The sequence below is a fragment of the Rhinolophus hipposideros genome, assembly GCF_964194185.1.
Source record: "Rhinolophus hipposideros genome assembly, chromosome: 17".
Classification (NCBI taxonomy): domain Eukaryota; kingdom Metazoa; phylum Chordata; class Mammalia; order Chiroptera; family Rhinolophidae; genus Rhinolophus; species Rhinolophus hipposideros.
The window spans coordinates 24,856,497-24,880,381 of record NC_138063.1 but is presented as its reverse complement, the minus strand read 5'-3'; the positions used below and the strand labels follow the sequence as shown (position 1 = coordinate 24,880,381).

Genomic DNA, 23,885 nt, shown 5'->3' with positions numbered 1-23,885 from the left:
CAGAAGAAAATAAAAGAATATTCCATACCAAAAAAAAATTCAAAATGGATCATGCATTTAAATGTAAAATGTAGAGCTTCTGGAAAAGAACATAGGAGAAAATCTTTGGGACCTAAGACTAAGTGGTATTCTTCAATTTGATACCAAAATCTTGATCCGTAAGAGGAAAAATCAATAAATTGGACCTTATCAAAATGTGTTTTGTTTGTTTGTTTTCCCGCTGCAAAAGATTCTGTTAAAGGAATGAAAATGCAAATTACAAACTGGGGGAAAATATTTGCAAATCATGTATCTGACAAAGGTCTTGAATCTAGAATATTCCAACAACTTTCAAAACTCCATATTAAAAAAAAAATCCAACTATAAAATGGTTAAAGGACATGCACAGACATTTCACTGAAGAGGCTATGTGGGTGGCAAATAAGCACATGAAAAGATGCCTAATATCATTAGCCATTGGAGAAATGCAAACTAAAACTATAGTGAGATACCACTATATACCTAACAGAATATACAAAAAGGAAAAATAATAACCTCTGAAACTGGCAAAGGTAAGAATGTAAAATAGTACAGCCACTCTGAAAAATACTTTGGCATTTTCTTTAAAAAACAAAAATGGACTGATCATAAGACCCAGCAATTTCACTCTTGAACATTTATTCCAGAGAATTAAAGGCTTATGTTCACACAGGAACTTGTATTTGGATATAAATAGCAGCCTCATTCATAATAACCCCCAAATGGAAAGTACTTAAATGTTTTTAAAGGCTAAATGGGTAAACAAACTTTGTTATATCTGAACTGAATAATATTCAGTAGTAAAAAGGAACACATTATTGATATGCACAAAAACATAGATGTACCTCAAGGATGTAATGCTAAATGAAAAAAGTCTCTAAAGGACGCATATTAGATGATTTCGTATATGTAACAATTAAGATAACAAATAATATAATTGTAGAGATGGAGAATGGACTGATGGACTAGTGGTTGCCAGGAATTAGGGATTGGGGAGTGTAGGGGATGAACGTGGGTGTAAAAATTAACATGAGAGAGTCCTATTGTAATGGTACAGTTGAGTGTCCTGATTTTGGTGGTCGATACACAAGCTACATGTTATGTGATAGAACTGCACAGAATTATACACATACACACACAAATGAGTACATGTATAACTGGTAAAATTTAGTAAACTCTATGGATTGAACCTATGTCAATTTCTTATTTTTGATATTATCCTATGTAAGATATTATCCAGTGCAAGACATTAACCCTGGGGATGCTAACAGAAAGGTGCACAAGCTTTTCCACACGTTTACAATTTCCTGTGTCTCTATAATTATTTCAAAATAAGATATTTATGAGCAAGATGGATTATGTAATTTCCTAAACATGTGGTTCAATGAAGCTGAAAAGTTCCCAATGTGCAAACAGCAAGTGCTCCTCTTTCAGAGTACTGCAATTAAACCTATAGATATCATTCTTTTGGATTTACAGCATTGCCTTGGTCTCTTAAGATACTTATATTTATAGATGTAATTGTATATACATACTCGGATTTATTGGGTATAGAGCCTGACTGGGAGTAGGGGAAAATGCTTAGAAATATCAATAGGACTGGCCAGCACGGGATACCTAGGACAGGGCATGGAGAGCTAAAATCTTGGATAGGCCAATAAAAAATTTGAAATGTTACCCTCTTGGTATTTCTTTCTTTTCAGGAAGTTCTTTCAAGCAATTCATTTGAAAAGTTATAAGAGATCAGTTTAGACCAATTTTTTAATCTTGGATTTCATGACAAGGAGCCAATCTTATTCCCCAAGAGCTTTTCTTTCCTCTTTTCCTTAAAAAGAAACAAGCTTATTTCTATAAGCTTTTGTTGACTTGTCTATTTTACAAATGTGGTCAATGATCCACGAAAACCAAACAATTCAATGTAGCACCATTTAAATAAGGAAGAGAAACAAACAATTATGATGTCAGTTCAAACTGGGCAGACATAACCTCTGTTCCAATATAACATGAAACAGCCCAATGGAAGGCCAGTTAGTTGTAGGAACACAATATTACCATGAAATTTAGATTGTTTTATGACACATTTAACTGAAAAACTATACTTAATCAGTAAATTTTCATCACTGTTGTTTTTATATAAGCATTATTTTTTATTTTTAAAATTATTTTTATATTTTAAGAGTGTGTGTGTTTTCTTTTAGATCTCAAATATTTTATTTAAGACCTTTGAAATGCTTGTATAATCTAAGGTTCTCTTATAGGACCTACAGGATAAAATTACCCTTCATATTCTTTCATTTATATTATAGCCTAGTGCTTCTCTAAGTTTGGCCTGCTTCAGAATCACTCAAAGAATTTGTCAAAAAAATGACTGGCCTACGCCACGTTTTCTATTTAGTGGAACAAGAATTGGGCCTGAGAATTTGTATTTCTAACAATGTTTCCAGGTGATACTGATTCTTCTAGTTTTGAGTACCACACTTTGAGAACCACAGGTCTTATCCAGGATGAGTTTGTCTATCAGTAGATGGAAAAATTACCGTAGGTTTTTTGGAATGGCCAATAATCTTTTTTATGTGTTTTTCCTCTATCTTCATATAGGTAGCTTTATTTAGTTCATAAACTAATGGAAAAAAACAAAAAAAAACAACAAAAAAAACCACTGATTTCTCCAAAACTCTGCTGTTCAGAATTTAGTGACATCAGAATGTACTGTTTCACAGCTGAAAATTAGGAAAATAATTTCAAAATCAATTTTGCAAAATCCATGCACGGAATCCTATTGTACTTTGGTCATCAGAAAGCTCTCAAGGTCTTCACCCAGACATAATTAGTCTTCCTTTTCACACAATTTTTTTTTTGTTGTTGTTGTTGTTGTTTGAAAATATTGTTTAATTTTTTTTTTAATTAATTTTATTGGGGTGACAATTGTTAATAAATTTACATAGATTTCAGGTGTACAATTCTGTATTACATCGTCTATAAATCCCATTGTGTGTTCAACATCCAGAGTCAGTTCTCCTTCCATCACCATATATTTGATCCCCTTTACCCTCATCACCCACCCCCCACCCCCTTACCCTCTGGTAACCACTAAATTATTGTCTTTCACACAATTTTTATACATTTAATTTGTTAGTTTCTAACTTCAAAAAAGCAGATTAGAAGCATAATAATCACCCAAAGACTATTGGGTGATTAATCCAGAGGTAAGGATGGTAGTACCTAATATTTATCGAGTCCCTACTTTGTGCTAAACACTATTCAAAATAGTCTACTGACATTATTTCATTTAACCATTCTGATAAACAATGAGAGAGGTATTATTATCCCCATTTTACAGGAGCAGGCAGTGAGATGGAATTTGGGGTGCATATTTTTAATGATCAACATTTGTGAAAAGAAGAAGGAAGCAGGATTGGGCAGAGGGAGAAAGTGAATGACAATAAAAGCCCCACAGAGACTTTGCCAAACCAGTAGGGGACTCTGGAGTGAGATTTACTTGTCACACAGTATCACACACTGGTCTGCAATGACCCCCACCTCTCAGGAAATAGGTTTCTCCAGAAAAGATATGACCTCAGGGAAGGAGACTGTGTGTAGCTGAGGCTGACTCTGAAACATTTGATGGCTGGAAAAATGTCTGCTGACAATACCTCCTACCTCTGTGCTGGGCAGGAAGTACTCCTTTGAAGGAGAAATTGGGCATACGTCTTGTGTCTGTCACTGATTTGTCCAAGAATACAGTAATTGTCTCGGTAAAGATTCAGACTCAGGACTACCTGATTCTTTATTACTTGCTTTGCTGTATTTGATAAATATATTTTTTAACTATATTTTGAGATGTCCATCATGGACACCTACTCTATTTTGTGATAACACAATGATGACCTCAGGTATCACTGAGGAATGTAGCAGAGTTTGTTCCTACATAGAAGGTCTCCACACCTCAGTGTAATTTTGTCACCTGTCATCCAGTCAGTGTGCTGCATGACTATGGAATCTGTGAATAGTTAGTGCTATTGCTTTCACCCAAGCTACCATCATTCTTCATCCTGATGCTTAATTCTCCTAACTGGTCTTCCAATTTCCATTCCTGCTACACCACAACAGCGAGGGACAATAAAAATGTATTCATGCCACAACGCTGCTCAAATGTTTGAAATATTTTTTTCTATATATACACACACATGAACATATGTATGTATGTGTACATGATAATTTTATTCATAGCACCATTTTTTGCAGTGTGCACTGGGTACACACCCATGCAAATTGTTCGTTATCTGTTTCCTCTGCTATAGTTTCAGATTCGTACAGATAGAGTTTTTATCTGTTATATTCACTCCTGAACAGACACGAACGGAGGCCTGTTACCCACTGAATAATTATTAAATATTTGGTAAATATATTGAATGAAAAAATGATGTTAGCAAAAAGAAAAAGTGTCAGAAAACTGATTTTGGGTTCAAATTCCAGTTCTACAACCTATTAGTTTAGATAAATTACATAAACCTCTAATCTCTGTTTTATTTTCCATCTTAGTTGGAATGCATTTGCATTTTGATTAAATGAAATAACATATAAATTAATGTTATAGAAAGGATAAATAGGACTAAATAATTGTTAAGTTTGAGTGTTTATTCCCATAATACTGGGTAAATCACCAAACCTTTCTTTTTCCTTAAAAAAATAAAATAAACCCTCATTGTTTGGAAAATTTGTTTGTATGTGATGTCTAATGTACTGATGATCAAACATAAATGAAGAGCTACTCTTTCTTTTCTTTTAATGAGTGGTGTTTCCAATCAATTACTATATTACAGCATATTCAATATACTCTGGTACATATTTGTATTTTGTGTTTGATTGTGTCAAGGAAGTCCTGTTTATAAAATTATACTGAGAATGCTTGATTTCCTGGACAGACTGTTCTTCCCAGCGCATCCCCCCACCACCGACCCCCCAGGACTCCACGGCTTGTGCATACTCATAGCCCCACAACTCATTTCCTACTCTCTAGATTTACTCTAGCTGGTTCTTTCTAAAAGAATTTTCACCATTCATCTGATTCTTTCTACCTGATCAGGACGCTTCTCCATTTGGCATCTTCCTTCCTCAAAAATTCTGTCCACATTATCAGTTCTAGTTTTCAACAACTGCACTTATGCAGGATGCCATATTGTTCAACATTTAGTTTTGTTTTTCAGTATGGTTTTCCACCTACTTCATATGTGTAGTTCCTTTCTGAGGGGAATGTGAAGTCCTTGAGGATAAAGAGTGGTTTACTTATTCCTTTACTGTGTTGCAAATCTGCCACCACTCTGCAAAGATAAGTAGATGCTTGGTATCACTCTAAATAAATGCAATTTTTCTTTCAAAGATTTTCATTAAAAATATAGCTAACATACAGTATTATGTTAGTTTCAGGGATATACCATAGTGACTCAACATTTATGCACCTGAAGAAGTGATCATCATGATAAGTCCAGGAACCATGTGACACTTCTGTGCTATCATATCACTGACTATATTCCTCGTGCTGTACATGACATCCCCGTGACTTATTTGTTTTATATCTGGAAATTTGAACCTCTTATTCCCCTTCCCCTACCCCCCTCTTTTTAAAATTTATCAATTACAGCTGACATTCAATATTATTTTATATTAATTTCAGGTGTGCAGCATAGTGGTTAGGCATTTGTATAATTTAAGAAGTGATCCCTTGACTAGTCTAGTGCCCACCTGACACTACACATCGTTATTAACATATTATTGACTATATTCCCTATGCTTTATTTTACATCCCCATGACTATTTTGCAACTACCAATTTGTACTTTTTAACCCCTTCACCTTTTGCACTCTGCCCCTGATACCCTCCCATCTATCATCCCAACAAATCTAGTACCCATCTGACACCATACATGGTTACTACAATATTATTGACTATATTCCTTAGGCGATACCCTACATTCCCATAACTACATTGTAACAACAAACTTGTATTCTTAATCCCTTCCCTTTTTCACCCACACCCCCAAACTCCTCCCATCTGGCAACCAATTAAAATGTTTTCTGTATTTATGAGTTTTTGTTTTGTTAATTTTGTTCTTTAGATTCCACATATAAGCAAACTAACATTGCATCTGTCTTTCTCTGTCTGATATACTCCACTCAGCACAATACCCTCCAGGTCCATCCATGCCACCACAGAGGGCAAGAACTCCTTCCCTTCTGTGTCTGAGCAATACCCCATTGTATATAAGTACCACCTGCTCTTTATCCATTCATCCCTTGAAGGACACCAGGCTACCTACACATCTTGGCCACTGTAAACAACGCTGCAAGAACATATGGAGTTACACATCCCCTCAAAGTAACATTTTTGGTTTCTTTGGGTAAATACCCAGAAGTGGGAGTAACAGGTCCTTCATTGTCTCTTCTTACAGCCTTTGTTTTAAAGTCGATTTTGTTTGGTATAAGTATTACTATAAATAAAATAAAAATAAATATTTTATTATAATAAAATAAGTATTTTATTATAATAAACATTTTATTATTTTTTTATTTCCATTTTCATGAAATATCTTTTTCCATCTCTTTGCTTTCTGTCTGTGTGTGTCTTTCAATCTGAAGTGAGTCTCTTGTAGGGAGTATATGTAAGGGTCGTGTTTTCTTATCCACTCAGCCCTCCTGTCTTTTGATTGGAGCATTTAATCATTTACATTGAAAGAAATTGTTTATAGATATGTACTTATTACCATTTTATTATTCATAATTTTGTTTTTGTTTGTTTGTTTGTTTGTTTGTTTGTTTTTTCCAATTTAAAGAAGTCCCTTTAGCATTCCTTGTAATATTGGATGAACTCCTTTAGCTTTTTCTTGTCTGGGAAGCTCTACATCTTTCCTTCAATATTAAATGATAGCCTTGCTGGGTAGAGTAGTCTTGGTTGTAGGTCCTTGCTTTTCGTCATGTTGACTATTCCATGCCAATCCCTCTGGCCTGAAAAGTTTCTGTTGAGAAATCAGCTGACAGTTTTAATGAATGCTCCCTAATAAGTTACTAGTTGACTTTCAGTTGCTGCTTTTAGGATTCTTTCTTTCTTTAACCTTTGCCATTTTAATTATAATGTGTCTTGGTGTGGGCCTGTTTGGGTTCATCCTATTTGGGACTTTCTGTGATTCCTGGACTTATATGTCTAGTTTCTTCACCTGGTTAGGAAAGTTTTCAGTCATTACTTCTTCAAATAGGTTCTCAGTCTCTTGCTTTCTCTCTTCTTCTGGTACTCCTATGATGCAAATGTTGTTTGATGTTGTCCCAGAGGTCTCTGAAAATATTATTATTATTATTATTATTATTATTATTATTATTATTATCATTATTTCTGTTCCACTTAAATGTGTTCTGCTTCCTTGTCTTCCAAATCACTGATTTGATCTTCTGCTTCATTTAACCTGCTGTTAATTCCTTCTAGTGTATTCTTCATTTCACTTATTCTATTCTTCACATCTGATTGGTTCTTTTTTAAAGTTTTTATGTCTTTTTTTACACTTCCTATCTTTTTGGTGAAGTTTTAAGTTCTTTAATCATCCTTATAACCATTGTTTTGAACTCTGTCTCTGGTAGGTTACTTGCCTCCCCTTTGTTTAGTTATTTTTTCTGGATTTTTCTCCTGTTCTTTCATTTGGGATTTCTTTGTTTTCTCATTTAGGCTACCTTTCTATTTATTAGATAGATCTGCTATGTCTCCCAGTGTTCTTTGGTTGGCCTTATATAATAAATGTCCTGTGGAGCCCAATGGCACAATTTCCTTAGTCACCTGAGTCAGGTGCTCCAGGAGTATCTTTTGTGTGGTTTCTGTGTGCCTTCCTGCTATAGATGGGCTTTGATTGCTATTGTCATATCAGTGAGAAGGATTAACCCTCAGGCTGATTGGCAGTGGGTTTTGGCCATATCCACAGCTTATGGAGTGCTATGCAGCGGTGTTTACCACATGAAGTGGCATTCACCTCAGTGGGCTCTGCTGCCTGTTGAGACCACCTTTTGTGTGTGCTACTTGTGGTGGTAATTGGGCAGTGCTATGCTGTGGTCTGAAGCCAACCTCCAAGTAGTTTGTTCTGGAGTCTCTTGGGAGGGGCTCTTGTGCAGGCTCAGGGCTAATCAGTAGGATCTATAAAACAATCCATGGTTATTTGCTGCCTTTGCTAAACCTGATGGTACATTAGAAAGGCCTTGCTGTGAACCGACATTGGCTTCCACCAGTACCAGGCATGGGGTAACTCCACAAAAACCCAGGACACCTGGAGGCCTGCTGCCACCTGCCAGTTTCCTTAAGATTCAGCCACACATAAAGTCTCATGCAGTGTCCAAGTTGGGTGAGGCAGGGTCTCAGGGAGTCACTAGTGTGGGAAGAGGTGTGGTCATCAGGTTCATGTAGATTCTAGTTTGGCGCCAATGCTAAGCTTGGAATGACTCAGCGAAAGTCTCAAAACACACCCAAACCAGTCACTGCTCACCCAGCGCCTACAATATTCTGATCATTTTCCAAGAAAGAGTGCAATGTGGGTTGGCTGGCTGCTCAGGAAAAAGTGCTTCCAGCGGCGTGTGAGTTGGATGAAGTGGAGTCCCAGCTAAGAGAGCAGGGCAGAGCAGTGGAGTTCACCAGGCCAATCAGATTCAGATTTGCCCTGTGGGGGGTTAACACAGGCAAGATGATGCTTTCCTACCGGCTGCACGGAAATAGGACCCCTCACTGAGAAAAGTCCGACTGTCCTCCAGCTCTCCCACTGCAACATACACCTCATTCTGCCCCCCATATGTCTCTGAGACCCATCCCCCGAGTCACCATTCCTCCACTGGAGCCCAATGTGAGTGCCTACGAGTGAGTGAGTCTGTGTGTAGGATGTTTAAGAGGATCTCTGGTTTTTCCTGCAGCCTTCTGTTGTACCCAAATGGTAGGAATTCCCACTATTTTTTACAGCCAGATATTGTGGGGGCTCCTCTTTGTGGCACCACTATTCTGGGCTAGAAGCCTGGTGTGGGGGGGCTGGGGTCCCTCGCTGCTTCAGGGGGAATCTCCATGGCTAAGATATCCCTCCTGATTCTCAACTACCACACGGAAGTTTGGGGTCTGTTCCGTGTCTCTGCCCTTCCGACCAGTCTCAATGTGGCTTCTTTATATTTTTAGTTATAGGGTTTCTGTTCAGCTAGACTTTAGATGGTTTTCCAGGTTGATTATTCTATAATTTCATTGTAATTTTAATGTGTTTATGGAAGGATGCGGGCACAATGTTTATCTACACTGCCATCTTTGATCTCTTTTCGATGTTTTGTTTTGTTTTTTTCCTTAATACAGTGATTCTTGATCCCCACAGCCTCCATATGCCCCTCTCAGTATAGGAATGAAACTATTTTCATTAGATATCTCATTGAAGAATAAACAAAGGGTTTTTCATAATCCCAAGTCAGCATTTGAAAAGTTTCAGGCTGTGCGAAGCAGTTTCAAGGCTTCAAGCTGAGTAGTAAGCTGCAATTAGACTGTCAGTACTAAGGGGTTTGTCATGGTCTATCTTCAGGATACAGTTTGTGGTCTGTGACTGAGGTAAAACTTTTCTAATCTAGCTCCCAGATAAATTCCTGGAACTCATCCCTTTCATAGCACCATATTTACTTGCACAGTTTGTCAGGGTTTTACAAAAACAAAAACAAAGAAACAACAGGAATTATCCCCTCCCTCTCCTGAGTGCAATAGCAGAAAACATGATAAATAGGGACACAGATCATGGAAGCTGAGGGACGTAATGTTGTCTGAGACCTTAAAAGGGGCTTTAGAATAGTCTAGATTGACTATGGACAAAATTGTTCAGCTGACTAGAAAACAGTGATTTTCACTAGTTTTGAAACTCATTTCTTTACTTTTATTTTTTCCTCATACTCTTCCTCCCAACATCTGGCTATTACTGGCTTGTCCAGTGCTCGGAGCTCCTCACTCCACATCGAAAGGCTGATTCTGATCATTCCTGCCCCAATTTGCCAGTAAGATACATTTGCTTATTTTTCATTCTCTGAGGAGCATGGTAAGAGCGGGAAGCTGATATAAGAAACTAATTCACGAAAAATAACAATGGTTTGCAAGCCAATGGTATAACATTGGGAGATTTCAAATCAGAACACACTGGATATTGCCTCTCAATTCTAACTAGCTCTGTGATCCTCAGCAAGTTAGTAAATGTATTAAAGAGTCAATTGACTCTTAGGTAAATAGATGTCATAAAGGAGCCTATTCATGGGCTTGTGGTAAGGAATAAGTACAATTATGTGTGTTAAGTGCCTGACACTGAACCTTCCAAATATTAAATGCATCATAAACATCATCAGCATCAAAATGAATTTTGTTCCCAGATAAAATACTAGACTTTAAACAGAGCCCTTCAATACATTTGCTCAAAGAAGGGAATGAGAAAAAATGAAATACTGTCATTTGTGACAACATGGATGGATATTGAGATTATCATGCTAAGCAAAATAAGTCAGACAGACATTGTTTGACTTGTACGTGGGATATAAAACTGAAAGAAACAAACAAGCAAAAACTCAGACATAGACAATAGTTTAGTGGTTACCAGAGGGTAAATGGGGTCAAATATATGGTGACAGAAGGAGATTTGACTTTGGGTGGTGAACACATAATGAAACATATGGGTGATGTATAATAGAATTGCACACTTAAAACTTAAATAAATTTATTAACAACTGTCACCCCAATAAATTTAATTAAAAAAACCAAACACTAAAACTCATTTATTTTTCTTGGTAGAAAGGGACTGGGGATTCACCAAAATGCATTAAGAATGCAGCCAGTACCTTACGCTACAAAACAAAAATGGTAACAAATAGCTTTCCTTTTAACCTCTTTCAGTGTGGACTGAGGAAGGAGAGTAGTTTCTGAGGGAGAATCCTACTTTTTAATGCTCTCAGCATTAAATCAAGGTGCCCACATGATTTCCCTCAGGCTCTTTGAGAGTTTAACTTTGTTACTCTAGGAATCTTCACAAAACTCCTTTGAGCTACAGATGCAAGTGGCAGCATATTTGTTTTTGTTTCAGGTGAAACAAACAAACAAACAAACAAACAAAAGAGACCTAACCTTTAAACACTGATATAAATAAAAAAGTGTATGTGATCTAGAGTTTAGTCTTAACTTTGTTACGAACAGAATGGTTTATTAAAGTCAATTTCTGTCACTATATTCACTTCTCAAACATCCTGATCCATCATATGCTTGTCTTAAAACTACACAGCGCAGTTAGAGGATTAAATAAAGTAAAGTGTAAATTGAAAGCATTTTGAAAAGGAAAACCACTCTACAATTATAGGAATAATTATTTTCATCACAAACACCACAGCCCGAAGCCAAATTTGCATATCAACACTTCATTATTGGAGACTTTGGTATATGAACATTATTTTAAAGCTTGTAATTTGAGTTTTCATGGTTCTTGCACTTTCTGTCACTTTCTTATTTACTAGCTTTTATCTAAAAGGAAAAGTCTGTCAAATCTACAAAATGAATCTGCTTAATGTCTTTTTCTGGTTATTTGTTTCAGTGATATGCATGACGCTAGTGATTCACATCACTGCTAATATGTAATTATCGAAGTTAAGATAGGGGTCCTGTTGAACATGTATTTGTGACATGAAAAGGGCCACTCTTGAGCCTAGGAAAGCAGAAGCAGGGCCAGGAGGGTGAGGGGAAAGCAAATGCCAGCCAGTGTTGGAATCATGGAGAACAATCATTCTAGAGAGAATCTGATTAACTTTTGCCTGAAGAAGTTTCCCTTATGTTTCTAAATTCACTAGCTTTCTCAGTCACTTGTAGCTCTCTTGACTGGCATCTAATTAAAGGTTTACATTTTCTAAGAGTTCTGGGAAGTGCACTAACGGTGGTCATGTGATCACTGATGGTACATTCTCAGGGTGCTGTCTCATGCTACTTCCAAGAAGTCCTAAAAACAAAACAGTAAAGCACTGTTGTGCTTCACAGGAGTATGTGAAGTTTTCACCACCAGGCCTATACCTCTTGTCTTCCTTTCTGTCAAGTATTTGAGAATAGATTCATAATTACCTGGTGAGAAAAACTTGAAATTCTATCCCATAATAATGTAACCATATTATGCTAAACATTGCTTTGGAAAAAGAGAAACAATAAAGCAAGGTGCAGAAGAGACAAAAATAGCATGGCTCCTAAAAAATAGTTAGCTGATACTTTAAGATGCTCAGATTTTAAAGTAAAATAAACAAAACATACCATCAGAAAATGCATTGCACTAAATCATGATGATATGTTTCTGTGTTAAGAATAAATTTACAAACATTGGCTCCATATGAGAACTTTTCACTTTAAGAAATTTAAAATGCACTAGATACAAAAATCCAAATATATAAAACATTGACATAGTTCTGAGAAAACTAATTGTATTAGTGAAGATTCTTACCTTAGCAAAAGGTTTTATTAGCAGGTTACTTTAAGAAATGTAAAAATAAATCATTAACTGGAATAATATAAACGATTCAAACCCAGTTCAAATGTAAGGTCAATGCAAACAAGGACAAAGCATCTCAAACTATAAGGAAGCCACTTGATTCAGAGAATTTGATTTACAAAAATTTGATTTGCATGCCACTTCTCAGTAACCTAACTTTGTACAAAGTGAATCATGATGATGGAATTGTGAGATTATTTGTCTGGTCCCTGAACTTAAGTTTTTATCTTTTAGTCTTTTCAGGAGTACTGAAAACAACTGAAGTATCCTTACCCTGTAAACATCTGCAGAGACCAGGCCGTCATAGTTTGCCCTTAGGCCCCGATAGTGTCTGATCAGATGAGAATAAACTCTAATTAACTACATGAACTCTGGTAATGGCTCCCAGTCTGTACTAGTCTGGTCTGTGCATTATCAGTTTTGTTTGGAGAAACTGTGAGGCTGTCTGAGGATTACAATGACATAGCGAGGGCAGATTGAAGCAGATTGATGGCATTATATGGAGGAGTAATTTCTTATTCAATCTGAGAAGTGGTGCTTTGTTCTGATTCTGGAAGGTGGAAAGAGTCCTGCCTTGATGATCTGTTGCTTCATGAAAAGTTATTCTAAAACATGGTGGTTTCAACAATTCCACGCTATTTTATCAGGATTGTGTGGGTCGGAAATCCAGACAAAGCTCAGCTGGGAGATTTTTCTGTGTCATGTGAATTGGCTAGAATAACTTCTGAGGTCAGAGGGTGGCTGGTACTGGACCATGCAAAATGCCTTTGCCCACATGTGTGGCACATTGACAGGGACAGCTACGAATGGATGTTGCTTTGTACACATGGCTTTTTCAAATGCTTAGCTTGGTCTTCTTTACATGGCTGCTAAACTGTAACATCAAGTATTCCAGGTGGCAAAGGCAGAACCTGCTGAACTCTTAAGACTCAACCTCAGGCATTACACAGGGTTGCTACTATACTCTACTGCTCAAAACTAATCATAAGACCAGCTCAGATCCAAGAGGATGGGAGAAACAAACTCTGCCTCCTCATGGGGTATGGTAAGGAACCGGCAAAGTTAGCATGTAGGATGGGATACATTGTGGTGGCTAGCACAATCTACAAGAGGACATCAAAGATTTCTTAGAAAAATCCTGTGTATCACTTCTTTCTCATGATTCTCAATATGAATCTTGGAAAGCAACCATACTTGATACTATGTACCCTTGCAGGAAACGACAGAAGCTAACAGATAAAATTGGCACTCACCTGGCGGAACTGTTCCAGGTCAATTTTGTTACCCACCAGCACCAGGGGAATTTCATAGGTGTGACGGACCTGAAAAATGAGCTCTTTAAACTTGGCGGCCTCCTGGAATGATTGGCGGTCAGTGATGGAGTAGCAAATGATAAATCCCTCCCCACCTCGCATGTACTGCTCCCTCATGGCTGTGAATTCTGCCTGCAGGAAAAGAGCAAAATTGTGATGCAATTTAAAACAGTCAAGCCAACACATAATACCAATAAAATAACAGGTCAAAAGCAGACAAATTATGAGATTAAGAGTTTGGATTAAAATTTTCTAAAAGTATATTTGTGGGCTTTGTACCTGGATATAGGTGTACCTAAGTCTGTGTTTATGTTCAAAAGTTATCTTTATGATCTAAGAGCACAAAATCTGGGAAGCACAGTACATGACTTCTAGGTTTGTTATTCATTTAGAGCGAGTCTTCCGTCAAATCACATAACCCCTCTGTGACTCAATTTGCTTTTTCTTCAAATGGGTTTTGGACACATATTTAACCCTTTTTACAGGGCTGTAGAGAGGATCAAAGGAGAGAACAGATGTGAAAACGCTTTGGTGAGTTTTTAAAGTACAATACACATCAATCCTATTATTATCTCTGGTACAAATCCTGCCAAATAGAACCTTTCACTGGGAAAACAGGCATGAAATTCTCTTAGAGCTGCATTAGTGTGAAAGTATTTCTCAGATATGCTTAATCAGAAAATCATTAAGCTGTTTTCTTCTTTTTTCTCTCTCTTTTTTTTTTTTCAAAAGAAGACTCTTTCTACCAATAAAACAGATATAACTAAGTTATCCCAATGAATGGGGAGGATACCTCCTCTTAGCTGACCTTATCCATACCAACTCTTTTCATGGCATCTATAGGTATGTATTTTACTAAAAGATACACTGGAGGCTGGTGGGGCCCAGAGAAGTGAGCGGAAACTTTTCAGCTGTGTATCAACTTGATAATATATGATACTGAAATTGTTTTATTAAAAGAAGTTGCTATGTTCAACATCTTACTTCCATCTTCATTCACGCATGAATTAAAGATTCCTATGCTTTATGTACTGTGTTTCCTGAATGTTAATATCTTCCTCATCTGCTTCCTGCTATAAATGAAACTCGTTGGTTAATTATTAAGAAACATTACTAGATACCATTTGCTCTCCATAGATAGCAAAATACCTACAAAACAGACCCACTGTGAAAATGCTACAAACATAAGCATTTCTCATATCTTCCAAGCTATTCTAAGTACAGCACTGCAGTTGGATCAGTTCCTTTTGATATGCTTCCTTGTATTAAAATAATGTGAGAATTCTCTTAATTCTGAAAACAAAGAAAGAATTCTGGGTTTAGCTCATATCACAGTTTCTTGATTGTCAGAGTAAGTTTTTTGAGCAAGTATCAGGAAATTTGGGGACTGAACCAGTTCCTCAATGCATTCAACTAGTGTTCCTACAACATATGAATGCCTCACTGTTTACAAAATGTGCTACATAGCACTGCTCTAAGACCCACCTGTCAACTACTTCTTACCTACGTAGTACAATACACACATACCATTGTTTATATTGCTTGCCAAACACTTGATAACCACATCTCCACACCAAATTTATCCTTCTAGTAAAAAAAAAAAAAAAGTAAATAAAACAATAAGTCAGTCATGCACCTAACGCTATGTCCAGCAGTAAGATATATTAAGAAGTAAAAGAAAAAGTATGACCCTGTCCTGGATAGAGAAACACAACTAGGCCAGGATAAAACAAATGAAGAGCAATTGAGTGCTAAATGAACCATAGAGGTTCAGAGAAGGGCAAGAGCAGTTTACAGGAGGAGTCTTAGGGAAGGAAATGAGATGTGACTTTTTTTTCTGTAACTTATTATTTGCAAAGAACTCCTGAACTTTCATGCAACCCTACCTCAAAGAGTATGTAATGTTACCCTTAAACAACCTTTTATAATTCAAATTTAGTATTTGCATGGCAGTTAAACATCTGGGGTCTGCATACCAGTCAACAGTTCAGGTTTTGGTGTCTGTTTAGAGAGGAACAATGTGATTGCCCTTTGCTTTTGTTTGCATCTTTTTAAAGAAGGGAGGATAAAAAATAAAAATATTATGAAAGTGTAGGTATGGTAAATTTATTGTAATTGATGCTAAGTACAAAGATTGAATTCAGTAGGAGTGGTGGTTCTTCAGTCTCAATCTGATGCCTTAATAGGGTTAAGAGTATTCAATTGAAATGGAAGTGAACAAAGCTTTTATAAATGCTGATACTATATGATCAAAGATTATATCTGAAAAGCAAAATATAATTAGGACTTCATATTATTTTGCAGTTTTCAGAAGACATAACTATCTCCTCCATTATACATCTGTTTGTCATCTGTCTTTCAATATTTGACACTCATGTACTTTTGGGAATGCATTACAACATGGGATACTGCCTAACTCATTCATCAAATATGCACTGAGCACTTACTATGTGACAGGCGTGTAAAGTTTGAGGTAACTTAATACATATAATAAAACAAAAATATGGATAGATATAGAAAAAAACAAATAAAATTAGAACATGTAAGCTAAGATAAAGTGAGAATAGTTTGATTTGCAAAGTTGACTCACAACTTTTAGATAACCGAAGCTATAATCGAAACAGAATCAATTATACCACTTCTGTAGGCAAAAACAACATACTAATGTATCAGGTGACATAAATCTCTCTCTAAGCACTTAGAGCTGAAAGCAATTTCTCTTATGGGCTTTCAGATAAGGGGCAACACCGTCAGTATCAACAGGATCTGTAGTATTAAGTTCCCTAAGTCTCTAATTGTATTTTTCAATGTAAGTCTCACCAGACATTTTGTAGACAAATTAATGAAACTACTGCACGGCTCTAGTAAGATAATAGAAAATAGGAAATATTTTGTAGAAAACAGAATAGCATGTTAAGATCAACGATAATAATTAAGTTAAAATCATTTTATTTTATTGCTTGAAAAAACTAAAAAAGTCCCTTGATTCTTTTTCTTAATTTTTTAAATTTTATTTTTTTAATTGAAATATAATTGACATATAACATAGTTTCAGGCATATACCATAATGATTCAATATTTGTACAATTGCAAAATGATCACCAAAGTAAGTGTAGTAACATCTATGCACAAACATAGTTAAATTTCTTATGAGGGAAAGAGGAAGAGGTGGTGGTGATTATGCGCAGATTGTTAAATCACTACTCAATCAGTGAGGGACACCAAGCTGGACAATGATAGATGTGCAAGGTGGCCTGAAGTCTGGGGCTGGAGAGAGAGTGAGAGGCATATGGTGGGGGACTGATATACCTAATATGGGAAATGATGTTACAGAAAGAGACATGAGTGTAGCTCATGTAAAGAGTGGCATGTTCTTGTTGTCCAGTGAAGTCATATTACTAAAAGCCCTGCCAACTAGGTTTTGGAGTGGGTATGATAGGAAACCAAGAACTCAAGAGAATTTTTTTAATACGTGGCCCTATCTCAGTAGCATTTGACTGATAATAGTTGGAGTAATGGAGAAAAGAGAGATTGAAGGCGGGAAAAACTCTTGAAGTCTTCTGCAGATATTATAAAGTGAATTTCCATGGGGGAAGAAACAGAAGGGAAAATTCTTGCAGGAGCCATCCATGTTGTCACAAATGGCAGTATTTCATCTTTTCTTATGGCTGAGTAATATTCCAGTGTATATATGTACCACGTCTTCTTTATCCAATCACGTATTGAAGGACAGTGGTTGTTTACATGTCTTGGCCACAATAAATAGTGCTGCAGTAGATCTTGAGATTATCATGCTACGTGAAATAAGTCAGACAGAAAAAGTCAAGAACGACATGATTTCACTCATGTGCAAGATATAAAACTGAAAACAAATGAACAAGACAAATAATCAAAAACTCATAGACACAGACAACGGTTTCATGGTTACCAAAGGGTAAGGGGGTAGGGGTAGGTAGAAGAAGGAAAAGTAAGGGTCGAATATATGGTGATGGAAGGAGAACTGACTCTGGGTGGTGAACACCCAGAGTGTTCATCATTTATAGATGATGTGTTACAGAAATGTACGCTTGAAACCTATATAATTTGACTAACCAATGTCACCCCAATACATTTAATAAAAATTATTTTAAAAGTAAATTGAAAAATAGACACAAACAATTCTTGAACGGAAGTCACTATAGAGAGAGATGGAGAGAAGAGAAATATTTCTGATATTTCAAGAATTAACCAAAGGAAGAAAGACTTGGTGACCGACCACCAGTTTGTTCATGAGAGAGAGAAGAAATGGAAAAATGCTATAGATGATTCAATGAATAATACTTGGCCACTGGTTGGGCTTTTGCACATACCATACCTCTGTGGTCTATATTATTATCTCCCACATTAGATAGGAAAAAATCAAAATATAGAGATAGTAAATGGCATGGCTAAAGTCCTAAAGCTACCAATTAGGAAATCAGAGACACATCATGTCACACCGCCTCTCCATGGAAAGGAAGAATTAAATTAAACGTGGCTCCAGTTTTTGTAGCTCATGAGCCTGGAAAACAGCAGTCATGATAGAAAGAAGTTGACTGAGAAGGTAAATAACCTAAGGGCCATTGTGTCACACACAGATTTGCACTTGTCCTGACACCTAAATCTATCCATAGCTACCTGGAAATAGGGTTTCTGTGGAAGAATAACATCTGAATAGAGCAGGGTTTAAAGCCGCAATCACAGGCACATCTTTCGTACTGATCACGAGGACAGGAATTAAGGTACAAAGTTGACTGGTTTGGATCAGTTTTGGGGAACAGGGATTGTTTTTGCTACTTTTGGGGGGGATCTGGAGCTTTAGCTCATTGAGAGTATATTTATCTATTTTAAAGGAGATTTTATGCAAATGGTTTTTGACAGCTGTCTTCTACTTTTGTTACTTCTTGCCAAACATGCTCAGTACTTACCAGTCCAGATTTATGCACTTCTCTTCTTTGCATAGTAATTAACGTGCTTTGCTCTCCTTCCCATCACTAGACTCTAAACTACCTGAGACAAGGACCATTCAGCATTGTATTCTCCAAAGCACTAGGGACAATGCCTGGATCAGAGCCCAGCAGATAATTATATTATCATTTGGTTAATTACTTACTTTAAATGGAATGCTTTTTTTTTTTTTTTTAAAGCAATATTACAGTTCCCTGGATGATATACACTTTAAGGAGAATACAGTTTAGAGGCTGGAGGATGGAGATTAAAAAAAAAAAGAAGAAGAAGAAGAAAGAGAATCAAATCTCTAAATTAAATGGATAAAGCTTTTAGTTATTTACTCATTCCCGTACATGTAAGGCCAGGTCTAGTTTAACTTTCCTGTAAAGGTATATCCCACTGAAATCTGCATCAATTAAAAAGCAATTTAATGTTTCTTATTTCATTTTCTACTTTCAATCATTTGTCTTATTCTAATAAGAGAAGAAAGATGAATCTTACTGCCTTTGAATGCATTAAATTTCTTTTCTACAGAAGACTGCCTTCCCCAGACTGTTTGACTTACACTTTACTCAAAAACTTTCATGACTGCCTCTGGTGGTACAAATCCACTAACATATATATTTGTATATATATGTATATATATGTGTGTGTGTGTGTGTGTGTGTGTGTGTATATATATATATATATATATATATATATATATATATATATATCACAGCTGGTTTCCTGTTTATCCCAAAGGTCACTCATACTGAGAGTTGTTTTCCTGCTGATAAAACCTACAGGAATGCATCTTGGAAAAAGGCAGCATAACCGTGTTATGAAAGGATTTCATACACTGCGTTTTAGTCATTCCCAATATGATACTGAAAGGATGATCCCAACAAAAACACAATGAATAAGAAAATTCACATACCAAAATTGTATTTTCTAGTTGACATAGAGCACATGATAGGACAGTGTTATAACAAAACAATGATATGTGGAATATATATATATATATATATATATATATATATATATATATATATGAAATACTTTACAAAGCCTCGGTGTCACACAAAGTAATTCATATTTCTATTGGCTGAATAGAAAAAAAAAGTACTAGTTGATTCCCCAGGTATAAACCAAATTATCTTGTTTTGTAATACTTAGAATAATTTTTCTTCAGATAATTCTAAAATTTTAGAGTTTTATTGAGAAGCTGGTGTGCTCTCACCATACAAATAGGGAAAAGATGCCCAAAGAAGATAAGTGTTTGTCCTCCATAATATCAGAATTACTGTGTCAGACATTCTTTCCTTGATCAAATTCTCCTTAAGCACCCTCTGGAACTTTCAACTAGATCTTGATGTTTGGACTTCTCAACCTCCATCATCCTCCAGGTGACATCTGATCACCCTGGCCTGCCTTCACTAAGAATCCTACCAGGTCAATTTGGCCAGAATTCCCCCATATGCCTTCCTCTTAGTAAGTTTCCATCCATTGATTCCCTACCATGTTCCTTGGCTATAAATTCCTACTCGTTTATGCTGCATTCAAAGTTGCGTACCATTCTATAGTGAGGTCTCCTTTCCCCTACTGCAATGGTCCTGAATAAAGCTGTTTGTACCACTTTAACTGCTGTCTAGCTCTGTTTTTTCTTTAATACCAGGCAGAGATTATTGGTTCCTGGCTCTTGAAAAGTGCTGGTCATACCTCACCCTCCACTTTAGTTACAGACTTTTGGGTGGCGGCTCTAACCACAGGCTCCCTTGTTTTCATTCAATCCACCACCCATTTCCTTGTTTAACTAATCTTTAAGTACTATATTCATTATGCGTCTCTTATGTCTCCAAAGGTCCAATGGTTATCTATTTGCTTTCACATCAAATCTATACTCGTCTGCTTGATTTTAAGATCTTATATACTCTGATATGCTGCATGTCCAGCTTTATCTCCAATTAACCCTGAACATGTACTCTCTAATGGGGTCATTTCTTTTCATGCCTTGCTCATGTTAGTTGTCTCCTCTCACCATTGCATATGCATGCACGCATACGGTTCCGTGAAATTGAACTTTGTCTAGCTAATAGAGAATTTAGTGATTGTCGCCTGCAACTCTTATTCTGCAGATGAGAAAATCAGGGTCCAGAAAAATAGTGATGCCATCCTTTTCTCATAGCTAATTAAAACACAGACAGGTCAAAAAACACACCAGTGGGTTTCCATCTCTTTTACATAGTTGGGAAGCCACTCTTTCTCTTCAGTGACCAGTGTGGCACATATCTTTTAAAATCAATGTCATGTTTTCTTATTTCATGGACCTATGGCTGACAAACACAGCCCTTATTGATGTTTATTTTATTGTGCATATTTTCCTCACTATGAACCTCAAAAATTAGCAGTATGTTTCTCACATTGTTATAATTTGAGTTAGATTTGTGTCATCAAGAATAATTTTTTTTGTTGTTGTTGTTAATTCTGGGGTCAACATCAAGGCTTAAACTGTGTTTCATGTTGATTTTGTCCAGTAGATTTTGGATATATGAAAACTTCAGTTGCTTCTGTTTGAATGGATAAATACCATTTCTGATAAATAGTTATGCTTGCTCTACAGAGCATGTATCTGTTCTAGAATAGAGATAATCAGAAAGCTTCTAACACCACAGGAGTTATTGAAGATATATAAGACACATTTTCCTTGACTGATCTTTTTAACAACATTTTTGGGGAAAGTTTTTAAAATTCATAGTTTGAAAGGACATATCTGCAAAAGTAAAATTAGTAGATGTTTTGCCAAGTTAGCCAATATCTCTCTTTTTAAAAAAGTTTATATCCTTGTATGCCAATATATTGACAATTTTGAATACATAAAACATCATTATTTTCCCCCAATTATTTCAATTTCCTGCAGTAACTGTGCTTACCAAATAATTTGGTTACAAGTATAATTGTGCTCTATTTCATTTTTAAACTCAGTGAGTTTCTGCTCCTGAAAAACAAAACAACTTTGTAATACCACTTTGATAAGGTCAGAATAATTTTTATCTAGCTATTTGAAATGTAATATTTTAAAAGTCCATATTCAATTATATCAATTCTGAAAAACAGATTTATAGCATGAAATTAGACCAAGAAAAATATGAAGATAATGGGAAAAGATGAGATAAAATAATAAAGAAAACTGAGTTTTAAAACGAGCCAGGTTGGTTGCTGTCCTACTATTGTTCCTGAGGTGCTTCAAAATGGATTAAGTGAGAATACTCCTGAGAATTGTTAGTAAGTTGCATAAATCAATAAAAAAGCATAGATGTTAATATATGCTCATATAACACATAGGCTTTATTATTTTTTAAATACACTTTATAAATTTGAAGCAGTTATTTTCAGGAAACACCTCCATTGCAACAATATTTAAAATGGGAAATTGCTGTTCAAGATGGTAGATAATATCTTTGTTCTTTGCCTCTCAAAATGCATCTGATTTCAGAATTAGTTTTTAAACACATCTATAATATCATTGGAAAACAAAATAATGGCAATAGTACGTCAAAATGTTTAGAAGATTAAAGGCGAAAAAAAAAAAAAGATGATCAGATGGCTCCCTAATAAAGTCTTGGAGATCTTCCCACACTGAGTGACTGACATACAGAAGTAAGAGTGGGTCAGGGGGCAATAATCAGGGTAATTAAAAAAAAAAAAAAGAATATCTGGGACAAATGACACCCTTTCCCTCCACCTTAGCAGCTACAGCTTTTGCCTCCTGTTCAAAGCCTTGTTGATCCTAATAAGAAAAGCAGAAGATCTGTCTGGGGGAATATCCTGGTATGGACTTGGGGGCTTCAACAGAGAGAAGAGCAGATAATGAGGCGATTCTAACTGGCTTCCCAAGAGAGAGCCCTGAGGCCGAGGTATGAATGTGCACCCTGCTCACATGGGAAATACACTAATGGAATCTCCTATATCAACCTACCCTTGAGTAACCCACTCCTCCTCCTCCTCACCTTTTTGTGGAACAAGACTTGTTCCTGTAAGTCTTTCAGATTTCAGCATACACTGATGCCTCAAGGCTGGTTAAGTGCCACGGTGCCCTGGACTATTGCATCACTGCAAGTGTCTGTCACACCCTGGTTCCAGGAGGGTAGAGGACTTGTCTATGTAAGGACTTCTTCCTTACATAGCTTTTACACAATAGTGTCTGTTATATAATATTAGATAAGCCATGTGTTGAATAAATAATAAATGAATGAACTTTTAAATGAATGAACTTTTAAAATAAATGTGAGAACTTTTTAAAAGTTTTTTTTTTTTTTAAGTTTTTGTTTTAAAGATTTTTTTTTCTTTTTAGCTGCTAAGGTATCAGGTACATTACCAGTATCAGGTACATTACCATTTAATTGGTAAAATTTTCAGGATGCATATAGATTTCCATTTCCCAAAGAAGCTTTTGTCATAACAAAAGTAGAAACCAAACTTCCAGTCACGCTGGATAATATTGGGGAAGTTCCATTTAAGTATTTGAAACAACAGAGAAAAGTACAAGCGCGTTTGTTTTTATTATTCAGGGAAAATCATAAATATGGACCAGTCTTGGAAATTTTAGACTACTGATGTGAAAATTCTGAGACATTACAAATTTTTCTAACCTCCTAGACACTTTTCACCACTCTCTTATCTCTATCTTTTATGAACTATCAGACTTAGAACATCAATATAATGCTTAAGTATATACTCTTGTGTTACATTTGTCAGTCTTGTCACTCCAATTCACTTTAGGGTCAGAGTACAGGTGATATAATAAAGAGAATATGACTTAAGAGCCCCATAAACATGACTGAATTTGCTGGGCAAATTTCTCTACTTCGCTGATCATCTATTTCCTCATCTGAAATACAGAAAATTAATGCCTCTCCAATACCACCAATATGAACATTAAATAATATGTGTTATATATAAAAATACTTTATACTATGTTTAGTTCAAAAATGGCTTGCCAATAAAAGATAATAGCTATATCCCTCCCATCTTTTTATTTTTTCATTTTTAAAAAAAAAATCTTC

General features: G+C 36.0%; 1 protein-coding gene across 3 annotated transcripts in view; it reads right to left on the bottom strand.

Annotated features, from left to right (window-relative positions):
* The window catches only part of RIT2 (Ras like without CAAX 2), a 324,779-nt gene that overhangs the window by 144,427 nt on the left and 156,467 nt on the right, over positions 1-23,885 (bottom strand). For all 3 annotated transcript variants that reach the window (XM_081078369.1, XM_081078370.1, XM_081078368.1), the window contains one exon: positions 13,813-14,004. In XM_081078369.1, coding sequence (XP_080934495.1) covers positions 13,813-14,004 — 192 coding nt within the window. The remainder of the gene's footprint in view (positions 1-13,812; positions 14,005-23,885) is intronic.